Source organism: Oncorhynchus nerka, linkage group LG6 (assembly GCF_034236695.1).
Source record: "Oncorhynchus nerka isolate Pitt River linkage group LG6, Oner_Uvic_2.0, whole genome shotgun sequence".
Classification (NCBI taxonomy): domain Eukaryota; kingdom Metazoa; phylum Chordata; class Actinopteri; order Salmoniformes; family Salmonidae; genus Oncorhynchus; species Oncorhynchus nerka.
In genome coordinates, this window is record NC_088401.1 from 45,788,461 (window position 1) to 45,813,450 (window position 24,990).

Here is a 24,990-nt window from a genome sequence, read left to right on the forward strand (position 1 = left end):
TCTGAGCTTACACGGTTTGCGTTTTTTTGCATCACTGCTTTACACATCAAATCCGCTTGGTTTAAGGAAATGGGAATTGTGTTGGCTAAGGAAAGAACTGTTGTAGGAAGAATCAGTCTGGTGTAGTAATGCTCATTGAGAGCCTATACTTCATAGGATTCTATAATTGTGAGTTAATAGGATCTTTATGATAATGCCATCCAACAGATAGTTGTTATTTCCTCCACTCATCATATACACTACCGGTCAAAAGTTTTGGAACACCTACTCATTCAAGGGTTTTACTTTATTTTTACTATTTTCTACATTGTAGAGTAATAGTGATGACATCAACACTATGAAATAACGCATCATGTAGTAACCAAATAAAGTGTTAAACAAATCAAAATATATTATATATTTGAGATTCTTCAAATAGCCACACTTTGCTGGGATTACAGTTTTGCACACTCTTGGCATTTTCTCAACCAGCTTCATTGGTGCGGCAGGTAGCCTAGTGGTTAGAGCATTGGGCCAGGACCGGGCTATCTTCTGTATACCACCCCTACATTGTCACAACACAACTGATTGGTTCAAACGTATTACGAGGAAAATACATTCCACAAATTCACTTTTAACAAGGCACACCTGTTAATTGAAATGCATTCCAGGTGACTACCTCATGAAGCTGGTTAAGAGAATGCCAAGAGTGTGCAAAGCTGTCATCAAGGCAAAGGGTGGCTACTTTGAAGAATCTCAAATATAAAATAGATTTAGATTTCTTTAACACTTTTTTGGTTACTACATGATTCAATATGTGTTATTTCATAGTTTTGATGTATTCACTATTATTTTACAATGTAGAAAATAGTAAAAATAAAGAAAAAACGCTGAATGAGTCGGTGTGTCCAAACTTTTTACTAGTACTGTATATATGTTGATCAACATACAATTGTAAGGCAACCAGCTGCAATAGGATGTTGAGCAAATTCACAACAAAAAGTTTGCGTGAACATTTTGTTGAGCAATCCTATTGCAGCTGTTTGCCTTGTACATTGAATGTACAGTACTTTTTTTTTTTTTTTTACAGTCTAGTTTTCTGTAGTGTAGCCTATCTCCCCCATCTCCACCTAACACGTAGACAGGGTGAGACTCCCCAGAGGATGAGAATTTGGCCTCCCTGTTCTGTGTGTACTCGGATCTCCTGGAGTGTGGGTGTGAGCACGGTGGTGTGAAATACTACAGTGCTTGTGTGCAAACACACATGGTACGAATGAATGTGGTGGGAGCTAGCTGCACCGCGACCATGCTTTGAAGGACTGATCTGACATTGGTTCAACTTCTGTCTGACCTTGACTTCACTGATGGGTTCAGGTGAGAGATTAACCAGAGGTCACTTCCTGAGATGGCACTTCCCGGTTTGACCTCAGTTCTATTGCAGACTCACGCTGAGTCAAATGTTCGTGTTTTGAAATTGTAAGATAGCCAGTTGTAGTGAAATCCACAATGTGAGACACTCTCGCACATCTGTTTTGTAAGTGTATAAATGCAGACTGTAAATCGAAGAGAAATCTAATTCAAATGTCATACAGGGGTACATGCATGCCTTACAATCTTAGAGCCCTCTGCCCATGCATCTTGCGGGAGAAAAGTACATTTCGAACTCAAAGTGCTTCTACAGCATGCGATTTAGTACTCTGAGATACTTTCTTTTGGCTTGTGAGTGTAATTTAATTAATGTGCGTATGTCAGCGTAAGATAGAGGATGAGAGAGAGAGCGCTAGAGGGTGTGTATGTCTGCCCTCTCTCGGGGATGCATGTTCTTTTGCCTCCTCTGTTTGCAGAGCAGTGAAGTAGTGTTCAGATGTACCGTGGTCTTTTAATGAAGGTTTGAATATAAAGTGACAGAGTCATCCATTAGCTGTGCATGTAACTGCTCTGGCCCCACTGTGTGCTGATTAGAGAGCCGAGGAGAGAAGAAGAGAGATAACGTACACATTAGGCCCCACATGTATATTGCATTAGCTAATCAAAACACCAAGTGGATGCGTGCTCACAGAGATAAATTATTTCAAGGTTATACGATTTTTCTTGGCAAAAGGAATGAGTTGTACAATAGTTTAAAATGTTCAATGTACAGTACAAAATGATTGTTTACCAGTTGCTTATGCTAATTAATGATAAAGGATTTATGAAGTCCTCTGGCTGCCAAAGTCCCGGCTCCGCCCTCCTCCTATGTATTAGCCGTATCTTCACACACACAGATCCACTTGTTCCACCCTCAGTGATCTGAGGGAGAGGGGCTTAGAGAGGACAGGAGAGGAGAGAGGGGGGTGGGGAGCGAGAGAACAGGAGAACGGGAGAGGGAGGGAGGGAGGGAGGGAGGGAGGGAGGGAGGGAGGGAGGGAGGGAGGGAGGGAGGGAGGGAGGGGGGGGGAGGGAGGAGGGGGAGAGATAGAGAGGGAGAAATAGAGGGAAAGAGAGAGAGGGGGAGAGAGAGATACAGAGAAGGAAAGTGGGGGGAGGGGTTCTGGGGAACCAGGGAGCTGACACCACTGTTGTGGTATCAGGTGGACCTCTATCTCTGCCCCTCCAAAAACCTCCAGCTCAGCCAGCCAGGCCAGTGGCGGCGGGGTGGCCAGTGGCGGTGGGGTGTCCAAACCTGTCCCCACTGAGGTCTGGAGCATGTTCCCACTTGCCACAGGACAATGACAGCTCCCACAGCCACTGCCAGCTGGCCCTGGGCCACTAACCACAGTCATACAACAACAATTGTGGCCATGAAAAGACAAAGGCATGCAGCCATGCACTCACATCACAGTGCTACACTGTCAGTTGGTATTTTTTTAAGTGATTGCCAGTTCCAAAGCCCTGGGTGGTTAATTGTGAAAAGTCACCACTGATCATTCTCATGTAGAGGGGTTAGATCTGCCCTGTTGTACAGTATCATGTAGTTCAACTCAATGAATTGAGGGACTATCTTAGAGAAAGGGCCAGTGTTGCACCTGTTCTTACTGCAGCCTGCAGTTACACACCCTCAGTCAGTCATGTACTGTAGCAGTCTGGAGTATCTCCTTACTGCAGGCTCTGATGGCTGCCGTCTTAGCTCCCAGATTACAGACATACAGGAAAGAAACCGGAGAGGTGCGGTGGTGTGATTCTTCTCAGTTTGAGTTACAGGGCTGTGCACCTGTCCTCTCCTCTCACCAAATGACTGGCTGCTCGGGTTTCAGATCTCAACTCTGGTCAGGACAAGGGTGGAATGACAATGTGCACAGCCTGCAGGTGAAACCTCAAACGCCCAGGGCTTCAAACCCAGACCACAACTGCACGGCTATACCATGGTGGCCAGAGAGCACAGTGTGCCTACACCAACCTGACCCTTGACCCAGTCCCACCTATTCTCAACTGTCCATTTAGAAGTCTGTTGGTTGATTGGGTCTCTGGTGCCAGCTGGATGGTCCTCATCCACATTTAATTCATGGAAATTGTCAGCTGTAACTGTGTCCTTAACCCGGCTTTACTGTAGACCAGTGGCATATTGTCTGTTTGTCAGGACTGGGTTTTTATAGCTCCAGGTCTTGTCTGCCATCAGTCACAAGCTCAGATCGTTCAAGCAGTCCTGTATTACACAGGCTGCCTTGTTGCCTCTCCTGATGTCTATATCAGGTAAACATTGACATACTATGCCCATGCTCCACCTAAAGGGGAAGAATATAAAAGTCATTTTCATAACTGCAAAGCAACATTACTGTTATTATCAATTAATTATAATGTATTTAGTTATAGATTACTTCAGTGCTGGATGTATTCAAGTGAATACTAATGTGTATTTGTTACTATTTCGGTCTTTAAACTAGTTGGGGTCTTGATGCTTAAAGGAGTAAGTTTATCCCACAGGTTGACATGCTTATTTCTTTCTCTCTTAGGTCCATAAAAGTGCCAATAGATGAGATACCCAACATACTGTAGATCTACCACCGGTGGCGTGTGAGCTCAGAACAACATCAGTTTGTTATTACAGAAAACACGATCACCTTTGATGCCGTGCTAGCATGAGAGCAGGGTGTAGTATGAGAATGTTTCCCTGACACCTGACTTTTCTCTGCGTAGGGATAAACACAGAAGGTGGACCGAACCACTGCCAGGTCAAAAGGTTTAACATGCAGGAGGAAAGTAGGCCGTTATAACGGCTTAATGGAAGGGAGATAATTAACTATAGTGACGAGCCACTGAGATAGGAAAGGGTCCAGCAGAGAAAGGTGACTCCTCACGGTTGACATGGAGCCTGTTGACCCTGACGACCAGGCAGGGCGAGTCGCTCAATGAACTCTGGCAGGTTTACCCAAGCAGATCAATGGCAGTTAATCTTTCTGTGTTGTCTGCTTCTGCCATGGCCTTGGCTGCAGCCAGGCAGTTGGAGGAAGAGCAGAAGTGAGTGCCTGTCCATGAGTGCCTGTCAGTACAGGGGTGTGTAGTTCTCTCGCCCACTCTCCCTCTGCCGCCATTGGCACAGAGCTGGGCAGGGGCAAGCATACATAAGCAGCACACAGAGAGAGAACCACACACGGAGGGACCACACACATAACTACACAGAGACAAACGAACCCCCTACCAGCGAGAACCCACACATTTAGCAGGAGCTATTTCTCCTCTCTGTTCGACCTGTCAATCACACTCCATTCTCTTCCACCGCTCATGCAGGCGGCAGGCAGGCAGGGAGGAGGAGGAAGCGCTTCCGAGCCAATTAATTATTGTTGTGAATTTCCCAAATCCTGGAGATGGTATCAGCTACAAATTTCCCTCCACCACAATTACAGTGACTGCTGCGAACTATTCACATTTACGAGGGTGCCGATTTTAAATGATCAGAGACATTAGTCGTTTGGGTCTCTAAGTGGGTTTTGATTTCCACTGAAGACACAGGCACAGGGGTGACGTGAGGAGGAAACTGGAATTAAACAACAACAGTTCACACAGGCTGGCTGTTAAAAGCCCCAGTGCCCTTGGTGGAGACAGATAAAGCAGTCAAGACGCTGAATAGCTCCTCTAGGCTTTATACACTTCAGCTGGAGGCGACACATTGCTGTACTTCCACTGTTCAGGTTTGAATAACACACGCAGTATGTTTGGGATTGCCATTGGAGCATTGTGTGTGTGTGTGTGTGTGTGTGTGTGTGTGTGTGTGTGTGTGTGTGTGTGTGTGTGTGTGTGTGTGTGTGTGTGTGTGTGTGTGTGTGTGTGTGTGTGTGTGTGTGTGTGTGTGTGTGTGTAACTGCTTGTGAACCCATGTCTCATGCTTTTGTTATTTTGTCATGTTGCGGATGGAGAAAAGGGAGTTCCTAACCTGTGGTATCCTTTAAACCATAGCCCAGTCTGATTTATGATTTATAGAACCCACTGGTATTCTGCAGTTAACCAAGTAACCACTGGGCTTTCAAGCTCCTAGCCAGGAAAAACATCTTACATTCTTGTTATATATTTTATAATTCACTGATCCTCAAAAAGAGCCTGTCTCTCTCAGAGGGGCTTATTTCATCCAGCCCATTGGTAAATTAGTGGTGGCCCAATGTTTCTATAAGGCTGCAGTGCAAGTCCCTATGGGTCTCCATGCACTAGTCCAGGTCACTGTTCTCCCTCTTCCCATGATTATCATGTTGAACAACAGATAGTGTTTAGAAGACTCGCTCTTGAACTTAGAAACAAATGTGCAAATTACCCGCAGAAATTGGATATTACAACCTCCACTGGCGTAATGGTCAGTGACTGCCATATAAATCAAAACATAATTATGGCGGGGCCACCGACTTCCTCATTTGCATAAGTGCTCATAAAGATGGGGGAATATTATGTTGTACCGAAATGAAATAAATAAACAAAAGAAAAAGTGATGAAGCAGCCGGCACACAAATACCTCCCTGGCGAATAACAGTGAATTCATCAAACAGATGTTATTGCCCCAGCCACTGTGTTGGTGGAATTTTTTGAGGCTTAAAAAAAAGAAGAAAGACCTACTGCTGATGGATTTCGCACAGAGAGCTTCGGGGAGGGTGGTGGATGATGTCACAGTTCACACACACGGTGGTGCTGCTGTGTGCCTGTTTTTCTGTATCCTCCCGTCCCTCACCCCCATCACCCCCTCACTCCCTAGCCCCAAACCACCAGTGGATCTCACTGCCCCCACAGAAATGTCAGCCAAGACATATGCTGTTGGACAGTTCATGTGACCAAACGAGGGAGTCACCCATGGCGAAATAGGGAAATGGATTCCTAGGGAAAGGTAACCCTGCAATTGTATCTTACTTGTTCGCCCTTTTTTTTTGATTGACATAATCAGACATAATCAGAATGGGACACTTATTGTCCTTGTCAAAAGATAATTTTGTGACCAAAGACAATGATGCTGTGAATGATGATATGTGATATGGTGTCAGTATAGCCACCTGTATAGAACAACCACAATTGGCTGGCTAGTGTTACTCACAGTATTTTATTTTATTGAACCTTTATTTAACTAGGCAAGTCAGTTAAGAACAAATTCTTATTTACAATGACGGCCTAGGAACAGCGTGTTAACTGCCTTGTTCAGGGGCAGAACGACAGATTTTTACCTTGTCAGCTCGGGGGATTCAATCTAGCAACGCTCAAACCACTAGGCTACCTGCTGCCCCTACACACTGAAGTGTTTAGATGACTGCCATGCTTTAACTAAATACAAGGATGTCACACATTAGAAATAAGGCTAATGTTTCAGCTAGCCATATTCTATTGCAATTATATGGTTCAATAGCGGTGATTATAGTTCTTTTTCAATCTCCCTCTCTGAAGTTTTGGTTTGCTGGCTCCCTCATCATATCCTGCCTGGGCATAATGGGCCAGTCTGGTGGAAAAAGGATGATAAATGGAGCTGGCAGGGGCTCATAGATTTATTAAATTTCTATCAAACCCTGTAACAAAAAATCTGCTTTGGTTAGGAACGGGCTTAGATTTTTTAATCAAAATTCATGAGTCCCCGATTCGTGGTTGAACAGGCCCGAGGAAGACTTGAATCGAAGACTGATTAAAGAAAATAAAAGGCTTATTTGAAGTAATTTTTCAATGACGCCTTTTAATTGGATGTTAAATCAAATTCTTATCTGCTTTCCCACAGATAGCGTTCTATATGGTGGTAGCATGGGTGTCACTTCCACTGTAACCGATACTCGGAATAACAATGACTTCACACTTCCTCACTCGGCGAAGGATGGAAGGCAGCGTGAGTGGCTGCTGCGTGCGTTCTGAGGCTGCATGGGCCGACTGATTAAAAATGCAAACGAAGGGGGTTGGATTTGTTTATTTCTGCTTCTCAAGCTGTTTGAGAAATCCTTTCGGAGGGGAGACAGACAATGTTGTTGGGGGAAGGGTGCTGGACAGTTGTTGGGGAGGGGGCTCATTCTGTGATGTGAGGAGGGGAGTATGGCCTAGCAGTGGATATATGGCTGCCAGCTGATCCCAGCCACTAGTAATGAGACTGGTCCTTTTGATTACTTATTCCAGTTTAATGTAGATGCACATACATCCACAGCCTACACACTCATCTTAGAGATAATGTACACAACTTCAGTGCATAAATGCTAGCTACACAAGGGCAAGGGAAAGCGCCCTTGCTGGGTATAAAGTACGTCTTAGCTGCTTGCAGGTCATTTTAATTGATGCAGTTGGTGTTGAGGGGAAATTAGATTTGCAACAGTAATAATATTTAACTACAATGCCCTCTGTGGTAGAGTAGTGTCTTCTAAATGATGATTCCGTGGAGAGCAGAACAAGGCATGTTCCAGACTCAGTTGTTCTCTAGTCAGGACTCGGAGGAAATAGAGGAGGCGTTTCATCAGCCAGAGATGTAAATGCCATTGTGTTTTATAGCAGCGAAGTGACACTGCGTCACAATGACCTAAGAAGATATTGTAGTCTCTGAACGTTTCTGTCACCTTCTCCATAAAAATGCAGCACCTCGTCACTTTAAACTACTGCCGCTCTTAATGGGAACAAGTTATGTCTTTATCTGTCCTGCAGTTCAAGGGTTGATTCTTACATTCAGGATGTCCACTTGTTCTGTTCTGTCGGGACTCCTCAAAAGTGTATGTGTGTGTGTGTGTGTGCCTGTGTGTGTGTGTGTGTGTGTGTGTGTGCCTGTGTGTGTGTGTGTGTGTGTGTGTGTGTGTGTGTGTGTGTGTGTGTGTGTGTGTGTGTGTGTGTGTGTGTGTGTGTGTGTGTGTGTGTGTGTGTGTGTGTGTGTGTGTGTGTGTGTGTGTGTGTGTGTGTGTGTGTGTGTGTGTGTGTGTGTGTGTGTGTGTGTGTGTGTGTGTGTGTGTGTGTGTGTGTGTGTGTGTGTGTGTGTGTGTGTGTGTGTGTGTGCCTGTGTGTGTGTGTGTGTGTGTGTGTGTGTGTGTGTGTGTGTGTGTGTGTGTGTGTGTGTGTGTGTGTGTGTGTGTGTGTGTGTGTGTGTGTGTGTGTGTGTGTGTGTGTGTGTGCGTGCACACACGTGAGGGCATTTACATTTCAGTCATTTAGTAAACACACTTATCCGGATCCCAGGATTGTATGGTTGTAAGGGTGTATCTGTTTTTGTGTGTAGGCTGCCTATGTGTCAGCAAGAGAATGTATCACTCTAGATGAGCGTTTGTTTGTCAGTGATTGTGTGTGACTAGCAGACTTCAGATGCAGGTATTTACGCCACACAATGCCTCAGGGGGATCCTGGTATACATTAGTTAGTGCTGTAGCAACAGGCCTCTGGGCTATCTGTCAATGCAGGAGAGATTTGGGTTAGAGCCAGGCTCCTGTCACGTCCTACTGGTGTGCCCTGATTCAGTCGACAGGCACCCTGGCATGCTCTCACACAGGTCCTCTATAACGATTACCATAGAGCACAGAACAGGACCAATATACAACAATTCCTCTTTTCCAAATACAACTCACCCAAGAGTAAAACATATTGGAAGTGGATATATGAGTCTCCAGCCACATCCATTCAACATTTACACTAGGTTCAATAGCGCAGTACTGTCATGGTTGAATGAGTTTCTACCTAATCCTGGCTGACCTCAGGTGAGACTTAGGGGCCTGTGGGATTGTCTTAGTTTATCATGTTTTTGTATCTAAAATAGTTCAGGTCCATGATAGTGGCCTGATTTGAATTTCATTGAGTTTATTGTTCCATTGAAACAGCATGTCCTCACCGGCTGAATCCCATACGTATCATAACGTTGTTCAAGGCTGCTCTATTCATTAGCTTGTCTGCTGTATCTCTTAAGTGGGTGTTGAATTTTTATTTTGGTTGTGGTGCCACCACGTACAGACAGATGCACGCAAACACACTCACGTGCGTGGATAAACACACACACACACACACACACACACACACACACACAGAGCACTCGCATACGCAAACGCACACACACACAAAGCTCTCAAAGGGCACTACTATGGAGATCAATCCAGCATTGTAATTATTCACAGAAACAAAGCCAAAATGGGCAGTCAAAAAAAGAAGAAAAAAACTATGAGAAATCATTAGTGTGTGCAAGTTAAATTAATAACTGAAGGACAAAAACAAGTCAAAGGTCAAGCACGGAATGATTCCTGAAGGCCCATATTTATGCATGTGATTGTGTGTGTGTGCATGATTGTGTGTGTGTGTGCGTGTGTGTGTGTTTGCATTCCAGTGATCCAGCAGCCACTGGGTCCCTGGCTCATTACATTTTCGTTGACTGTGAGAATGCAGAGAATGCAGAGCTTATCTGTGCCCTCCATCCACGTGGCTGGCTACCACGCTGCTCATGCTGCTGTTGTTGGAGAGTTCCTGATGAAATTGTTGTTCCCCTCTAATCTAGCACATTATTGCCTTTCAAACTGGCCTGTCTGGGGCAGAGAGGGGCTGGCTGGGTTGACTGGGCTGTACTCAGGGCCTGGACTGGGGTAGAGAGGCTGCTGAGTACTAGAGGAGGTTCAAGAGGTCATGGGGTGGTGTGATTAGAGGGTTGATGGGGGGGGGGGGGGGGAGAGGGGAAGACAACATTTAAAAGATTGGTAAGAGATTATAAAGTAGTATAAAGAGGTTGGAGGTACAGTTGGTTAGATGCACAGTTGGAGAGCATTAATGAAAGGTAGAGGACTGGAATGTAGGTAAAGTAGAGTTCATGTAATTTACAGTTATTCACCTGTCATCATGTTGCCCTCCCTCTCTCACTATGCCTCTCCACTAGATGAATATTAATTGAAGTCAGGAGCCATCAGTAATGTGGGCTTGACAGCCGACAAAATCAGCGGACACAAATGCCCTCTGAAACAAGTGCTCACGATACCCCATGTGGTCTCACTGTTCAAAGTCCCTCAATGCTGCTTATAAACTGGGCTGCGAAGATAATGTGTGTGTGTGTGTGAGTGGGGGGGCATGTGTGTGCTTGTGTGTGTGTGTGTGTCTGCATGTATGGAAGAAATAACAGCAGTAGGCCGTAAATCACAGTTTGGTGAGGGCCATATTTCTATAATCTGTTAGTGGTATTTGGAACAATCATCGTGTTTGAAGCTCTCTCCTCCCCATTTGGCTCTACCTTTGCCAAAGTTCTGTTTTCTCCCATAGTTTATGTAATGCTCTTTTTTGGCTCATAAAGTGAAGCTGCAATCTAAAACCTGTAACTCTGACGGGACAACTCACCACCACAGCTCTGCACAGTTCATTTGTCTAGGTATCTGAGTAGCAAGGCAAGAACAATACAACTCCTCATATATACGTCCCAAAAAATGACAGTGAATATCTCAGTGTGTGTGTTAGTGTTTTCTGCTCAATTGTGTCTATCCTCATTCATATATTTTTTTTTATCTCACTGGCTTGCTTTCATCAGCCTGGTTTCCACTCCCCAGCTGACTCTCTAAGAACACAACATAGCACCTATTTACCTGCGCCCAGGTAGCTTACACACTGTAGTCAAAACTTTAGCAGCTTCACGCCTTTAAAAACAAATGAATGAAATGGAAAATATATGGAAACAAGGGCTGTGTGTTAAAGTCTAATGACAGCTAAATGTGATTGTTATATAGTTCCATGAATATTAGCTACAGTAGTCTTTTGTAACTGCCCGTGATTGCCATATCGTCCTGATAGCGATGGAACTTAAGCTTGTTTTAACTATGCATCGTTCCTATAACAGCCGAGTCATTTAGCAGACATTCTTATGCCAAAAGTTGGACCTTTTCCGAAATGGGCATAGGGCTTTCCTATTCAGACCCGATACACATAAATAAATGTTTTAAATATAGAGACCAGTCCCGAACGGACCCGAGGACAACTAAACCGAGGCAAACCGCTCAGAGATTTGGATAATTGTTTTTGAAATGCTGCTAAGCCACCCTTGCACTCTTTATTTTTTATTGAAACTTTATTTAACTAGGCAAGTCAGTTAAGAACAAATTCTTATTTACAATGACGGCCTACACCGGCCAAACCCGGACGACGCTGAGCCGATTGGGCGCCACCCTATGGGACTCCCAGTCACGGCCGGTTGTGATACAGCCTGGATACACTCTACTGAAACATAGCTGTTATGTTATAACGCTGAAGGGGCTTATAGTGAACATAGTTCATACTATACATACAATACTCAATTTAGTCATCCTCCTACCAATCCCTGCTTATTTTTTCCTCAAACATTGACCTCTATCCTAAGATCAGACCCACATCATTTGCATGTGCAGTCTGCTCCAGAATGATCTCCTAAATCATTATATCTATGGAGAACCGGAGTGCCCCTTCTACATTATCCATCATCCTTCCCTCTTCACCCATCTCTCTCTCTCTCTCTCTTCTCATAATGATGAAACGCAGATGGAGACTTGCATACTGTGCATAAATAGCATATTTAATTGGTCTGCAGCGCGGCCTAAATCAAATTACTCTTGGACTGACAGGAACACTTACGTTAACATCGTTCCCTAGCAGAGCCCAAGCCAAAATTTTAATTAGTAACAGATAATTAGGATAAGAGAGGGAACTTAGGCTGACGTCGGCGCTGCGTAATTGGAATGCATGTAAAACATACTGCTGCTGCTCATTAGTGGTAGCCTATAGCTCTGCCCACTTTATGACCTCACTCACACTCTCCACAGTAGCAGTGTGGAAACATACAGCATCACTCGTTTGAGATTGCTAAGAGTAAAGATCCCTAGGTAATTTACCACTTTGAATCCCTCTGGCCATAGCCAATCCTTCTGTGATTTAAGCTGTGCTTTAAGCACTGAAAGTTAGTAAAATTGAGTTTTACCTTTGGCATAGTGTTTTTGAGACTATTTCCATTCTATGTGAGAGATGAGAAGATCTAAGCGTCTGGCCCCTGAGGGCCTCGGTTCAGCAGCTGGTGTATTTACTCCATCAGCTAATTGCTGTGGAGGGAGATTTTACACCTACAGTGGTACAACGCCCCTCTCTCAGATGCTGGCCCCTCCTGACAACACGTCACTTAGTGTTCCACAATAAAGGTCAGCTTTTTGAGATGATGGACTGGAATTCTCCCAGGGTAACCATTATAATTCCCCTCATTTGCCCCCTCTCTTCCTCAACGATCCCCAGTCTTCCTACTGTATCATTTGTTAATGCTGGCAGAGCTCATTACTTTACCCTTTGAGGAGAGGAGTGGTGCTCGGTGCCTCAGCCTGGCTGTAGCTCCAGGCACTTGGGGTATCATGCTGAATGATTAGCAAGCCAAGATTAATAGTGAATTAAAGTACCTGGAGATTACACATCTCCCTTCCTGCAGCCTGGCTGCCTGGCAGGGAAGCCAGGCTGGGTCCTCTGCTTTATGCCTGGGTGGTCATATGGGGGAGGTTTCCCCTGCAGGACCAGCTAGCGTTCCGCCTGCCTGTAGTCACGCTTCCACTAGCATCTGAGGGATGTTGTGCTTTGCATGGTAATTAGGTCCCTTTGTTCCATCTGTTTGGTGGTGTAAGCGCTGGGGGGGCGGCTGAGGCAGAGGCAGGCAAGGCTGCACGCTGAGCCCCAGGGATTGTGCATTCTGTGGGGGTGGCAGGAGCGCAGGCTGGGCCTCTACCTCCATGCCCAGCCCTAGGGCGCTCTACTTCTTACTATAGGATAGGTGCATCTTATTTGTTTTGGTGTTTGGATGTTTGGGTGTTTGGATGCATCTGTGAAGTGACTCTGTCTGTCCATCTGTCCATCCGTATGTCTGTCTGATTGTTTTTGTGAGTCTGTATGTCTACCTGCCTTTTTGCCACAGTGTTGTTTGGCCTCATGGCCGGCGTCACGCTAAGCGGAGGTGGCAGGGGCTGTGCAGCGCCTGACAGGGGAGTCTCCTCCCCTCCACTCATCCCAGCTGGGTGTCTCCCTGTGTTAGTGTCCATGCCCCAGCAGACCCACACCCCCAGCACGCCCACACAGAGGGCGCTGTCCCATGGGGCAGAGGGCAGAGCAGCAGGCCTGGGAAGAATAGAGAGGGAGAAAAAAGTCCTCTATGAGCTCTAAGAGGTGCCTCAATACCTTCCAGAACTATCTTTCTGAAGGCAGTCTGTAGCATAAAGCTAAAGGTAAAGCCTTTGAAAGCTGCCTGTTGCTGTGTTCAGGTACAGTAAAACATCTGATGCTGAGTACACAAACGTGTTAAATGCTTCAGAGGGACCCTGGCTGTTCTGAAATGCGTGAGAGGTGGGTGTGCGTGGGGGAGGGGTAGCCGTGAGAGAGGAGCCCGGCTGTGCCTTCACAAAAGCCATTGAAAATGAAGTGTGGAAATCAGATTAAACGTGAAAGCCAGCTCCTACAATAAAACAATATGGAAAACAGAGGCAAGCAGAGGGTGAGGAATAGAAGGGAGAACCGAATCAGTCAGGAGCTCAATGAATTCAATGAAGTACCTGATTATAACGATCCTGCAGAAAATATTTTTTTGGCGTATGCCCTGAGGAATGGAAGTAGGTCTGCGGAATTGCTGGAACCAAGCATGTTAGTGAGTCACTATGCAACAGAACAATCTATTGGTTTCCCTTATAATTGTGGTATTGCTGGGAAATGCCAGTAAGCAATGAAAAGGGGTATACAGGGTGGAAATTAGAACGTCCATTTAGAATGAACATGCTGCATTTGATTGAGGCTCATCTTGGGCAGGCATGTGTAAATCTAGTCTGATTTAATTTATTGTAAGAAACTGTACTTAAGGAGGCATACTCAGAACATTTATAAAATACTGAGGTATCTGTAGTGTTGTTGATTTAATCATATTACTCTTTTGAAAAAATATGTATTGTCCCGATACTGTGTGTGACATGGCATAAATGGGAATTAGGAAGTGAAACTGTTTTTTCTCTCTGTTGATCTGACAGTTCAAAGAGCTCCTTACTGACTAACTTCATTGGGACAATTTGTTCCATTTTCATGCAAACATCAGTTCCTCTGTTGTACTTGTTCCTCTGTGTGTCTGTTAGTGTCTGATCCCATCTCTGTGAGATAGCTCTGCTGGGTAAAGGGTCACTCAGATACAGTAACTACTCTCTCATGTGAGCTAGCCCTCTATTGTTAGGTTCAGCCTTAGGCGGGGGGGTTCAATCTCAAATGCCCTAAGGACTCCTTAAGGTCCGTGTTGGATCACTACCGTAACTGCCCAATGGCTATATATATACAGTTGAAGTCGGACGTTTACATACACCTTAGCCAAATACATTTAAACTCAGTTTTTCACAATTCCTGACATTTAATCCTAGTAAAAATTCCCTGTCTTATGTCAGTTAAGATCACCACTTTATTTTAAGAATGTGAAATGTCAGAATAATAGTAGAGAGAATGATTTATTTCAGTTTTTATTTCTTTCATCACATTCCCAGTGGGTCAGAAGTTTACATACACTCAATTAGTATTTAGTAGCATTGCCTTTAAATTGTTGAACATGGGTCAAAAATTTCGGGTAGCCTTCCACAAGCTTCCCACAATAAGTTGGGTGAATTTTGGCCCATTCCTCCTGACAGAGCTAGTGTAACTGAGTCAGGTTTGTAGGCCTCCTTGCTCGCACATGCTTTTTCAGTTCTGCCCACACATTTTCTATAAGATTGAGGTCAGGGCTTTGTGATGGCCACTCCAATGCCTTGACTTTGTTGTCCTTAAGCCATTTTGCCACAACTTTGAAAGTATGCTTGGGGTCATTGTTCATTTGGAAGAGCCATTTGCGACCAAGCTTTAACTTCCTGACTTCCTGACTGTCTTGAGATGTTGCTTCAATATATACACATAATTTTCCTACCTCATGTGCCATCTATTTTGTGAAGTGCACCAGACCCTCCTGCAGCAAAGCACCCGCACAACATGATGCTGCCACCCCGTGCTTCACAGTTGGGATGGTGTTCTGGATAACGCTCTGGATAAGAGCGTCTGCTAAATGACTTAAATGTAAATGTAAATGTGTTATTCGGCTTGCAAGCCTCCCCCTTTTTCATTGTTAATAAAGATGTTGACTCAAATTGACTAATATCTCGCTTGGGTTTTGTGTGTATACCCTGAGGCATGGTGCGGCGCAAATACCTGCATCTGATGTCTGCTTGTCACACACAATCACTGACAAACAAATGCTCATCTAGAGAGATACATTTATTTTCCAACTCATAAGTTTATCTATTCATCTGTGTCTATATATCAGTCAGCCCATGAAATGCCCTGTGTGCCTGTCTGTGACTGTCTATCTGTGTGTCCTTTTTTTCTGTCATCAATCATGTTTTTCCCGTTGTTTATTCATCCGTCCACTGTCAGAAGGATAGACAGTTAAAAAGCCCTCTGTGAGCCTCTGCTTATCGTCTCATGTTCAAATCTACCTATTTGTTCCCGGAGCTGCTCTTCCACTTTTTAAGCACAATTTGAGTGGTTGCCGAGAGCATCAGAGCCTTGTGCAACTTTGATACATGCGTTTTTAAAAATGAGGCTAATACATCTTATCTGTTGTTGATGCACAGACGCTTTTCTCAACAGCTATTTCAAAGAAAACGTATTTCTGCCCCAGTAATTGCCTCTGCAACATTCCCTGGATCTGCACATCATTCGAAGCAATTGGTCTTATTTTTCCCTGAAAGCGTTCTGCAGTTTGCAGAACGAGGTGACTGACAAAAAAATGTTCTATCCTTTTTTTCCAATTTTTTCTCCATTTACCCGTGTCTTGCCAAAAAAAAAATAACTTGGAGAGAGATTAATGACACTTCCAGTGATCTCCGTGTGAGAAAAACACCAAAGCATGTTAAATTCATCACTGCGAAGATACAATTAACTGCTTTAGTGTGATTAAAACTTGTGAGTTGTAACCGGTTGTAACACTGAGCTGCTCAATATTCAGTATTGGATTTTCTGTGTTTTTCCTGCATACACTTTACAGTCCATACACTGTCCACACAAATGATTTTTAACATGGAACTGTAGAGAATTACATCTGAAGAGCGTATCTCATTTTTATTTTACATTGCCCATGGAATCACGCTATTCTGGAACACGGGCATCTGGCAAAGCTTTTATTCACATGGGGAAATTGCCTATCGCAGAAAAATCATTTGTAAGTCCATTCAATCTGCCTGGAACGGCAGGCACACAGAGAACCCTGCCTGAGTTAGGAAATAAGATCTCAGCTGGATAATTCTGTTCCAGCCATTTTGCAAAATAACTTTGGGGATATTGAGAAATTAACGTGCTTTAATGCGTCTGTAAACACACTCCTCAACCCATTGGAAATGCATTGTCTGTTCAATCACATTTGTCAAATGCTATCTGAAATGTCACAATTTGTCAGCCAGCCGGCTGCACTGCCTCTGACGATCTTTGTTTTACCTCAACTGCCTTCCATTAGCTCCAGTATCATAACCATGACAATAACTTCAATATCTGCAATACGAACCCAGATATCTGTCACATCTGTCTTGATCCCGACAAGCCCAAACCTCTCAGAGTGGGTCTAAACTGTTTGTCACTGAACTGGGATTCCTCTTTATATCTTTGACATTTGGTGTTCATTCCCGAGGCAGAGGAACAAGGCAGGCATAGAGCACCTCCGAGAGTCACGCCTGGAATCTAAATGGGGTTCACCACAGGTGACGGTGATATGGACCCGGTGTGGCTGGAATAAGTTGTGCCCCTGTACTTCTGTACCACAGAGTGATATTAGACAGAGCCAGGACAATGGTAGAGAACCCATCTGATTAGAGTCACTTGGTTGGTTTCTATGGGAACAGGATATTATGTGCTGTTGGTTGAGCTAACAGGAAGTTTATGTCTGTCTGTGAGGCTTGTTTACAAAGCTCCTACTGACTCCAATCCCCCTTGTGGGATCTGGGATGAATTAGGATGACTTCAGACACCCTCCACTGTGGACTGGAACTGTATAGCATGGCTCATTCATAAACACACAGTCACAAACAGTCGAACACTAATATCTCTGGAGAGGAATCCCGGTGAAATATAGATATAGTTTTACTAATTCACTCTTTGATGTAATAGTTAAACAACGCGTTCTACCATTTTGTGTGTTATAATTGCTTTCTGTCATGGTTTCAGTTCTGTTGATACTCAGAATTCCATAGGAGCTGGTACTTTGCAAAAATGCATATTCATTAAATCACAATAATTTACAACTACAAACTCTTACTGAGTATATTGTATCTTTGTGTATCTCCTCATTGCCACTGTAGTTTAGCAGCTTTACAGCGCAGATCACACCATTGTGTCAAACAGAGTCAGAGGATGGTAGTGTAGAAGGAGGCTGGAGGAACACGACAGGTCAGCCATGGCATAAGGAGCGTCTTGGGGATGCTACTGTGTGTAGCTACCCAGCTCCCTGTAGCCTGAGGTGGATAAAGCCTAGCTCTGCTCCCTCCATCACTCCTAGCCCCACGCCTCCTCCCTACCCAACGCCCCTAACCCTCTCTTTGGACTCACTGACCTTTCCAGTGCCAAGATGCCCCCAGTCATGCACGGGGTGGGCTGATGCCACTACCAGAGCAGAGGTAAAGCAGAGCAGAGTAGAGGAGACTGTGTGAGGGCCAGCCAGTCATCCAGGGTCCCATGTGGCTCTGTGGGTGGCATGATCTCATCAGCCCAGAGATCACAGTACGTATTTTAGCCCACACACCCACACACACACACACACACACACACACACACACACACACACACACACACACACACACACACACACACACACACACACACACACACACACACACACACACACACACACACACACACACACACACTCTACTGGAGATTCACTGCTATGGTCAAATTTGCTATGAACTGGCCATATACAGAAAAATCCTCACTCTCTCTATTAGTTTGTGATGAGGTATTAGGTTATACTTAGATTCCGTAATTATCTGTTGGGCTGCAATTAGCATGTTTGCCAACATGATCTATATACTGTATAGAGCCAGGTGGCATATTGAATTTTAATATTTTATCAGTTCAGCCTGTCTTTGGCAATGACTGCATGGTGACCTCATGGCATTACCATGGCTTGTCATTTGTTCCACTTGTAATACTGACATTATTACAATTACTGCGAGTACATCAGGCATCTTCGTTCTGTATGCAATGAAAAGATGAGGTATTGTTTTCTCAATTACAAATGAAATACAATCCTGGCCCATTCCAGGCCTTGGATTCATCTGACCCAGTCTGGGGCAGTGCTGGTCTGCTCCAAGTCTGGGTTGAGGGGTGAGCTGTTGGCCGGCTGGTACTGTGTGGTTCCCTAAGACCCTTTGTGAGCCATTAAGAGTGATGTCATCCCCTAGCAGTCATCTATCTGACTGAGAATAGATGGGCCTATTTGTCCTCTCTGTCTGTGAATAATAAATAGCACTCAATATGGATATGTGTTTTCTATGTCTCGGGATGAAAATATCAAATATTCTGGGGGTTTTCTTTATTTGATCTGTTGTTCTTTGTTGAGATGGACTTCAGTTCACCCTTTACATCAGAAGCGCTCTCAGAACCTTTTGGCTACTTTGAAACAATCTTTTGTTCTCTTTTCTTCCTCTCCCTAACAAGTATTTTTCTTCTGTGTGTGTGCAGGTCAGCCTGTCCAGTGACTCCAGCTGTGTGGAGGAGATTCTACGGGTAAGTGAGATTCACTTCCTTTCTCTGGCCTCCGTTAATTACACCTGGTTACGCCTCAGCTACTGTTTGCACACAAAGCCACTTTTCCATCCAGAGACTGGGGCTCCCAGGTGGAGAGAAAAGAGAAAAGCCTCTGTGATCTTACTATAATGGGCCCTTGTATTCCAATACAAATCTGATCAAATTCATCAAGGGTGAATGCAGCCAGGCAAATTTAGATCCTAGGTGTGTGAAAGGCGCTTTGACCTTCTTGCACGCAGAGACGCAGTCTTTTGTTTAGAAATCAATTCTGTGCTTAATAGCCTGTACAGAATTTGAATGTAACGTGCGCTGGGACCATATGAACTGAAAAAGGAATTGCCTTTTTAGATGCAAATATATAGGCTGCCTTTTCGGTGAACTTTGACCTTTGTAGCAGGTGCTGATTGGCTCCAGAGTGACATACAGGTCACAGAGGGACAGACCAGAGTGAATAGAGATGCTGGGTGGGCTTTAGGGCAGGGGGTGGTTATTAGTGGTGCGCGGGTCAGCTGTATGTCCACCCGCACCCACCCGCGATTGCAATTACCCATCCGCAACCACCCGACTATATGTGATAAAGTTAAAAACTGAGGCCCACACCCGAACTCTAAACCGCTAATATCGAAAATGTGTTGTAGGCTACAGCCAGAACAAATTTTCAACAGGGGATGCAGGATTCTTTTTGCCTGATTTTACAAATGTTTCTTCTTGTAATTAGATGCATGGGGCTTCTCTTCTGTCATTATACATTGCTAAAGAATAATGTCATAAATTGATAGAATGAATGCGTCAGTCTTGTTGACATTGGTAAAGTTCTCTCTGTCATCTCTGCTTCTTTCACAGAGAAAATATATTTAGAGGAGAAAATGCAAGAAACTCCAAAAAAACTAGAAAGATTTTCTGTTCAAAATTCCCAAATAACATCAGTTTGACCGGTTGTAAGGAAATTGAAGGTTGGGAAAATGACCCAACATGTTTCTGATAAGATTTCAGTTCGGCTTGTATGCATATTTTATGTGGTTGAAATTCTAACAGATTTTATGATGCTGAGAAAGATAGCACCTCTACAGACGGAATACTGTATAACTGCACATTCGCATTCTCTCAAGATGCTGAAAGAAAGAAACCATATTTCTCCACTCTTGTTCCTGAGTCAAGATTTAACATAATTTTACTGCAAGTAATGCTTAATCCTGCAGGAGTTAATATTAAGGCTATTTGAGAAGTTATAGACCTACAGTCAGTGTCCAGATTTCAGTTTACATTTAACCCCCTGCCATGCCATAGGCCTGTTTGAAGTCCCCGTCTTGGGACTGTCGAATTTGTATAGTTCCTCACAATCATCACACATAACATAGCCAGCACTGCTATCATCTTTCCCAAACTTTACTTCTCTGGCCCTCCCTCTTCATGCTTTTCTCTTATTGAGTTAAGCTCTGACATTTTCTTTTTTGCCAATGTAAACTTTTTCTACCCAGTCCCCCAAAGCATTTGGCGATTGGCTTGTAGAGTATTTTGCCCGCGTACAGTTAGGCCCTAAAGCTTAGGCTTACACACTAATGCCAGATAAAAACAATGAAAGAAAATCTAATTGGAGCCAATAGCCAATAGCTAAAGTCCCACAAGAATGATACATTTATAAAAAATATTTAATTACCCCTTTACCCACCCACCCACCCCCGTGGATATATCTGTGGGGACTGCAGGTTATGAGTCAACCCGCACTAGCGGTTATGACAGTAAGTCAGGGACGCTCATTGATACCCTTGTATGGCTTAAGGGGGATGCAGTGTGTTTGGTACCAGCCCAGCCACTGCATCACCGTGACGACTGACCTCCAGTCATGAACCCCTGCAGCCTCTCCACTGCCTCAGGCAACGGCAGTACAGTAGACATCACGGTAACCAGTGGAGGACTATGCACTTCCACCAACCCGAACGACCAAACGGCTGAGTTATGTGGACCTGTCAAACATGGGAACCCTCTGGGAGGGTGATGATGTCAAATAATAGTTGCCAGGCAACTGGCAGTATGGCCATCAGGTGGAGTGAGTCATGATGGTGGGGCCCAGCGAGGCAAAGCGGAGTTTGTAAGAGAGAGAGAGCCACGCTGCCATGTGGCGTCAATGCCACACTGCTGGCTACAGTAGGGAGGGAGAAAGACATGGAGAGAGTAGTGATTCACAGCCGTGACTCAGGAGTCACTCAGACTCACAGGAGAGGAGCAGAGCAGCCTGGGAGATTCTAATACCACCGCAGCCTTTTCAAATCCTCACACTGTGAACTGCTGCCACTTTAGCAAGCCTCTCTAAGTTCACTCACTCATCACTCACTGGCTGGAACGTCAAAAGACAGGATTTCAGATGAGAATTTTTTTGAAAGATCAGAATGTCAAGACGTGAAGTGCCTATGAATGACACTCTTCATACTTGGAAAATGAGCTAATGGAACAAATAGAGATACCAAGCTCCAATCCTCTGCTATTGACAAGCACCCAGATCATGTGGACCACTTAAAAAGTGCCTGATCTCTTAAGTGCATATCTTAAAGGGATAATGTTCTCTTTGCTCATACAGTCTCTAACCCAGATTTTCTACGTTTATTCTCATGCGTGGCGTCAGGTGAAGCACCAATAGATCAGAAACGGTTGATTCATCCCCCTCAGATACAGATGATTTACATTCCTCAACGAGAGGAACATTTATGTACATTTATGTACACAGGCACACATGTACACAGGCACACATGTACACAGGCACACATGTACACAGGCACACATTTTGGTATCCATTTCAGTTATCCAATATTTTGACCTCGAATTGAATAGGATTAGAAAGGCCAATGTCAAGTTTACAAACATAATGTAATTATTACATTGTCATTTATTTTTTATTATAATAATACAAGTTATGTCATGTACATATCATTCAATATACAGCATTTATTCACTACATTCATGAAGATAGCATTGCATGGTTATTTCCAATAGAAGGGCTCCAGACCTGCTCTTCCATGTACTACACTTGATGTATGAGTTTAAGAAAAATCTACAACAAAAGCCAGAGGAATGGGTGCATTCATTAAAAAGCACATGAGGTGGCCATTGTTGTATCCACACTGTGGATGGCTTATTTAGACAGCATGTCCTGCTAGCATGATGGCAACACACACAGGCACGCACGCACGCACGCACACACGCACGCACACACACACGCACACACACACACACACACACACACACACACACACACACACACACACACACACACACACACACACACACACACACACACACACACACACACACACACACACACACACACACACACACACACACACACCAGGCCCAGCATGAATAATGACAGGTACTTCTCCCTGCGTGACACAGTCTGCCACTATGTATCGGCTGCTGCCTGCCTGCTCTCTCTGTCTCTTTCTCTTTTTCCAACGCTCTCCCCTCTCTCTCTCACTCGCTCTTTTTCTTCTCTCTCTATCTCCTCTCTCGCTCTCTCTCTCTCTTCTCTCTTCTCAGACAGAACATAACAAGGGGGAGTGGAAGCCTGTTCTGGGTGGGCCTCTCAGCCTTATTGCCTTTCAAACCTCTGTTGTGACAGCCTGTGTGACTTTCTGTGACCAATGGCAATGGATCAGATTATTCAATGGCCTGGAGTTTGTACACTAAGCTCTGATATCAACTGAGGATGTCAATATCCCATGATAATTTCCCCCCCTCAACTGTGGGCACTTGTGAGAGATTGCCAAAACAGTATAGTGATTTAACTCTGTGGGGAAGTATATTTTTTTGCAATAGTATTAATGATTTAACAGCCAATCATTTCCATGAAAGAAATGTGACAACCATTTCAAATATTTAGCACATGAGAATATTATCAAAGACTCCAGGTACACAGATGGTGTATGCTTAGAAAAATGATCCAAACTGATTAGAAAGTGAGCTTTTGGCTCCCTCGCCTATTTGCACTGTGCACGCGGTGTGTGCTTGTGCCTGCGTGCTTGTGTGCATCTGTGTGGTATATTATAAATAGCGGGCATGTGTTCTCCTTCATCGTTGCTGATGAACAGGAAAGCTGCAGATTCATCATAACCTGCGGTAACTTTCCACCCTGATAGCACAATGCACGGCCATCTGAAAGGTAATACTTCATATATAACATTATCGCCGAGGTGGCAGGATCATATTCCTAGCACCTCATCTGTCTACCTCCACCCTCCGACCCCCCTGCTCTCCACCCGCTCTCCTCTCGGCAGCCCGGGAGGTGACCCGGCTGATGTCACTCTCTCCATAGAGAGAGAGGAGGAGGAGGCCAAGCCAACGTTTAGAAGGAAATTAACTCTATAAACCAGAGGCCTTATAAACAACAGACCTCAATAAATGACCTGATCCACAAACTTGGCTCTCTACACACACAGACTTTCATTTCCCCATCTTATTGAGATGTAGTTTAAAACATGTCATGACCTCAACAGGGTCACTGTGTTACTCTGGGGAATTTGGGATGGAGTGATAGAGGGATAGAGAGATGAGTGATATAAATGAAAAGGATTAGATAGAGAGATGTTGTGCATATGCATCTTTATCTCTGTGGCTGACAGTTCAACAGTAGATCATACGCCTGTGTGATGGGTCTGTCTGAGTGCATTAATAGGAGAAGTTGATCTGTTAAACCACATGACATGAGCGACAAGTGCATACTGTACTGTGGGCTACACCACAGACTGTATAACACCACAGGACAATGACAGTAACTCAGACTCAGATTGGGATTGGACATACAGTGGCAAGAGAAAGTATGCAAACCTTTTGGAAATACCTGGATTTCTGCATAAATTGGTCATACAATTTGATCTGATCTTCATCTAGGTCACAACAATAGACAAACACTGTCTGCTTAAACTGATAACACACAAACAATTATAAACATTCACAGTGCAGGGTGGGAAAGGTATGTGAACCCTTGGATTTAATAACTGGTTGACCCTCCTTTGGCAGCAATAACCTTAACCAAACGTTTTCTGTAGTTGCGGATCTGACCTGCACAACGGTCAGGAGGAATTTTGGACCATTCCTCTTTACAAAACTGTTTCAGTTCAGCAATATTCTTGGGATGTCTGGTGTGAACTGCTCTCTTCAAGTCATGCCACAGCATCTCAATCGGGTTTAGGTCAGGACTCTGACTGGGCCACTCCAGAAGGTGTATTTTCTTCTGTTGAAGCCATTCTGTTGTTGCCATTCTGTTGTTGCTTTACTTTTGTGTTTTGGGTCGTTGTCCTGTTGCATCATCCAACTTCTGTTGAGCTTCAATTGGTAGATAGCCTAACTTTCTCCTGCAAAATGTCTTGATAAACTTGGGAATTCATTTTTCTGTCAATGATAGCAAGCTGTCCAGGCCCTGAGACAGCAAAGCAGCCCCAAACCATGATGCTCCCTCCACCATACTTTATAGTTGGGATGAGGTTTTGATGTTGGTGTGCTGTGTCTTTTTTTCTCCACACATAGTGTTGTGTGTTCCTTCCAAACAACTCCACTGTAGTTTCATCTGTCCACAGAATATTCTGCCAGTAGCGCTGAGGAACATCTAGGTGCACTTTTGCAAACTTCAGAAGTGCAGCAATGTTTTTTTTGGACAGCAGTGGCTTCTTCCGTGATGTCCTCCCATGAACACCATTCTTGTTTAATGTTTTACATATCGTAGACTCGTCAACAGAGATGTTAACATGTTCCAGAGATTTCTGTAAATCTTTAGCTGACACTATAGGATTATTCTTAACCTCATTGAGCATTCTGCACTGTGCTCTTGCAGTCATATTTGAAGGATGGCCAATAGTGCTGAACCTTCACCATCTGTCTTGC

General features: G+C 44.2%; 1 protein-coding gene across 1 annotated transcript in view; it reads left to right on the forward strand.

Moving 5' to 3' along the window:
• Positions 1-24,990, forward strand: part of LOC115130020 (AF4/FMR2 family member 2-like) — a 178,214-nt gene that overhangs the window by 63,496 nt on the left and 89,728 nt on the right. The window contains 1 exon segment of the mRNA XM_029660800.2: positions 19,054-19,098. Coding sequence (XP_029516660.2) covers positions 19,054-19,098 — 45 coding nt within the window.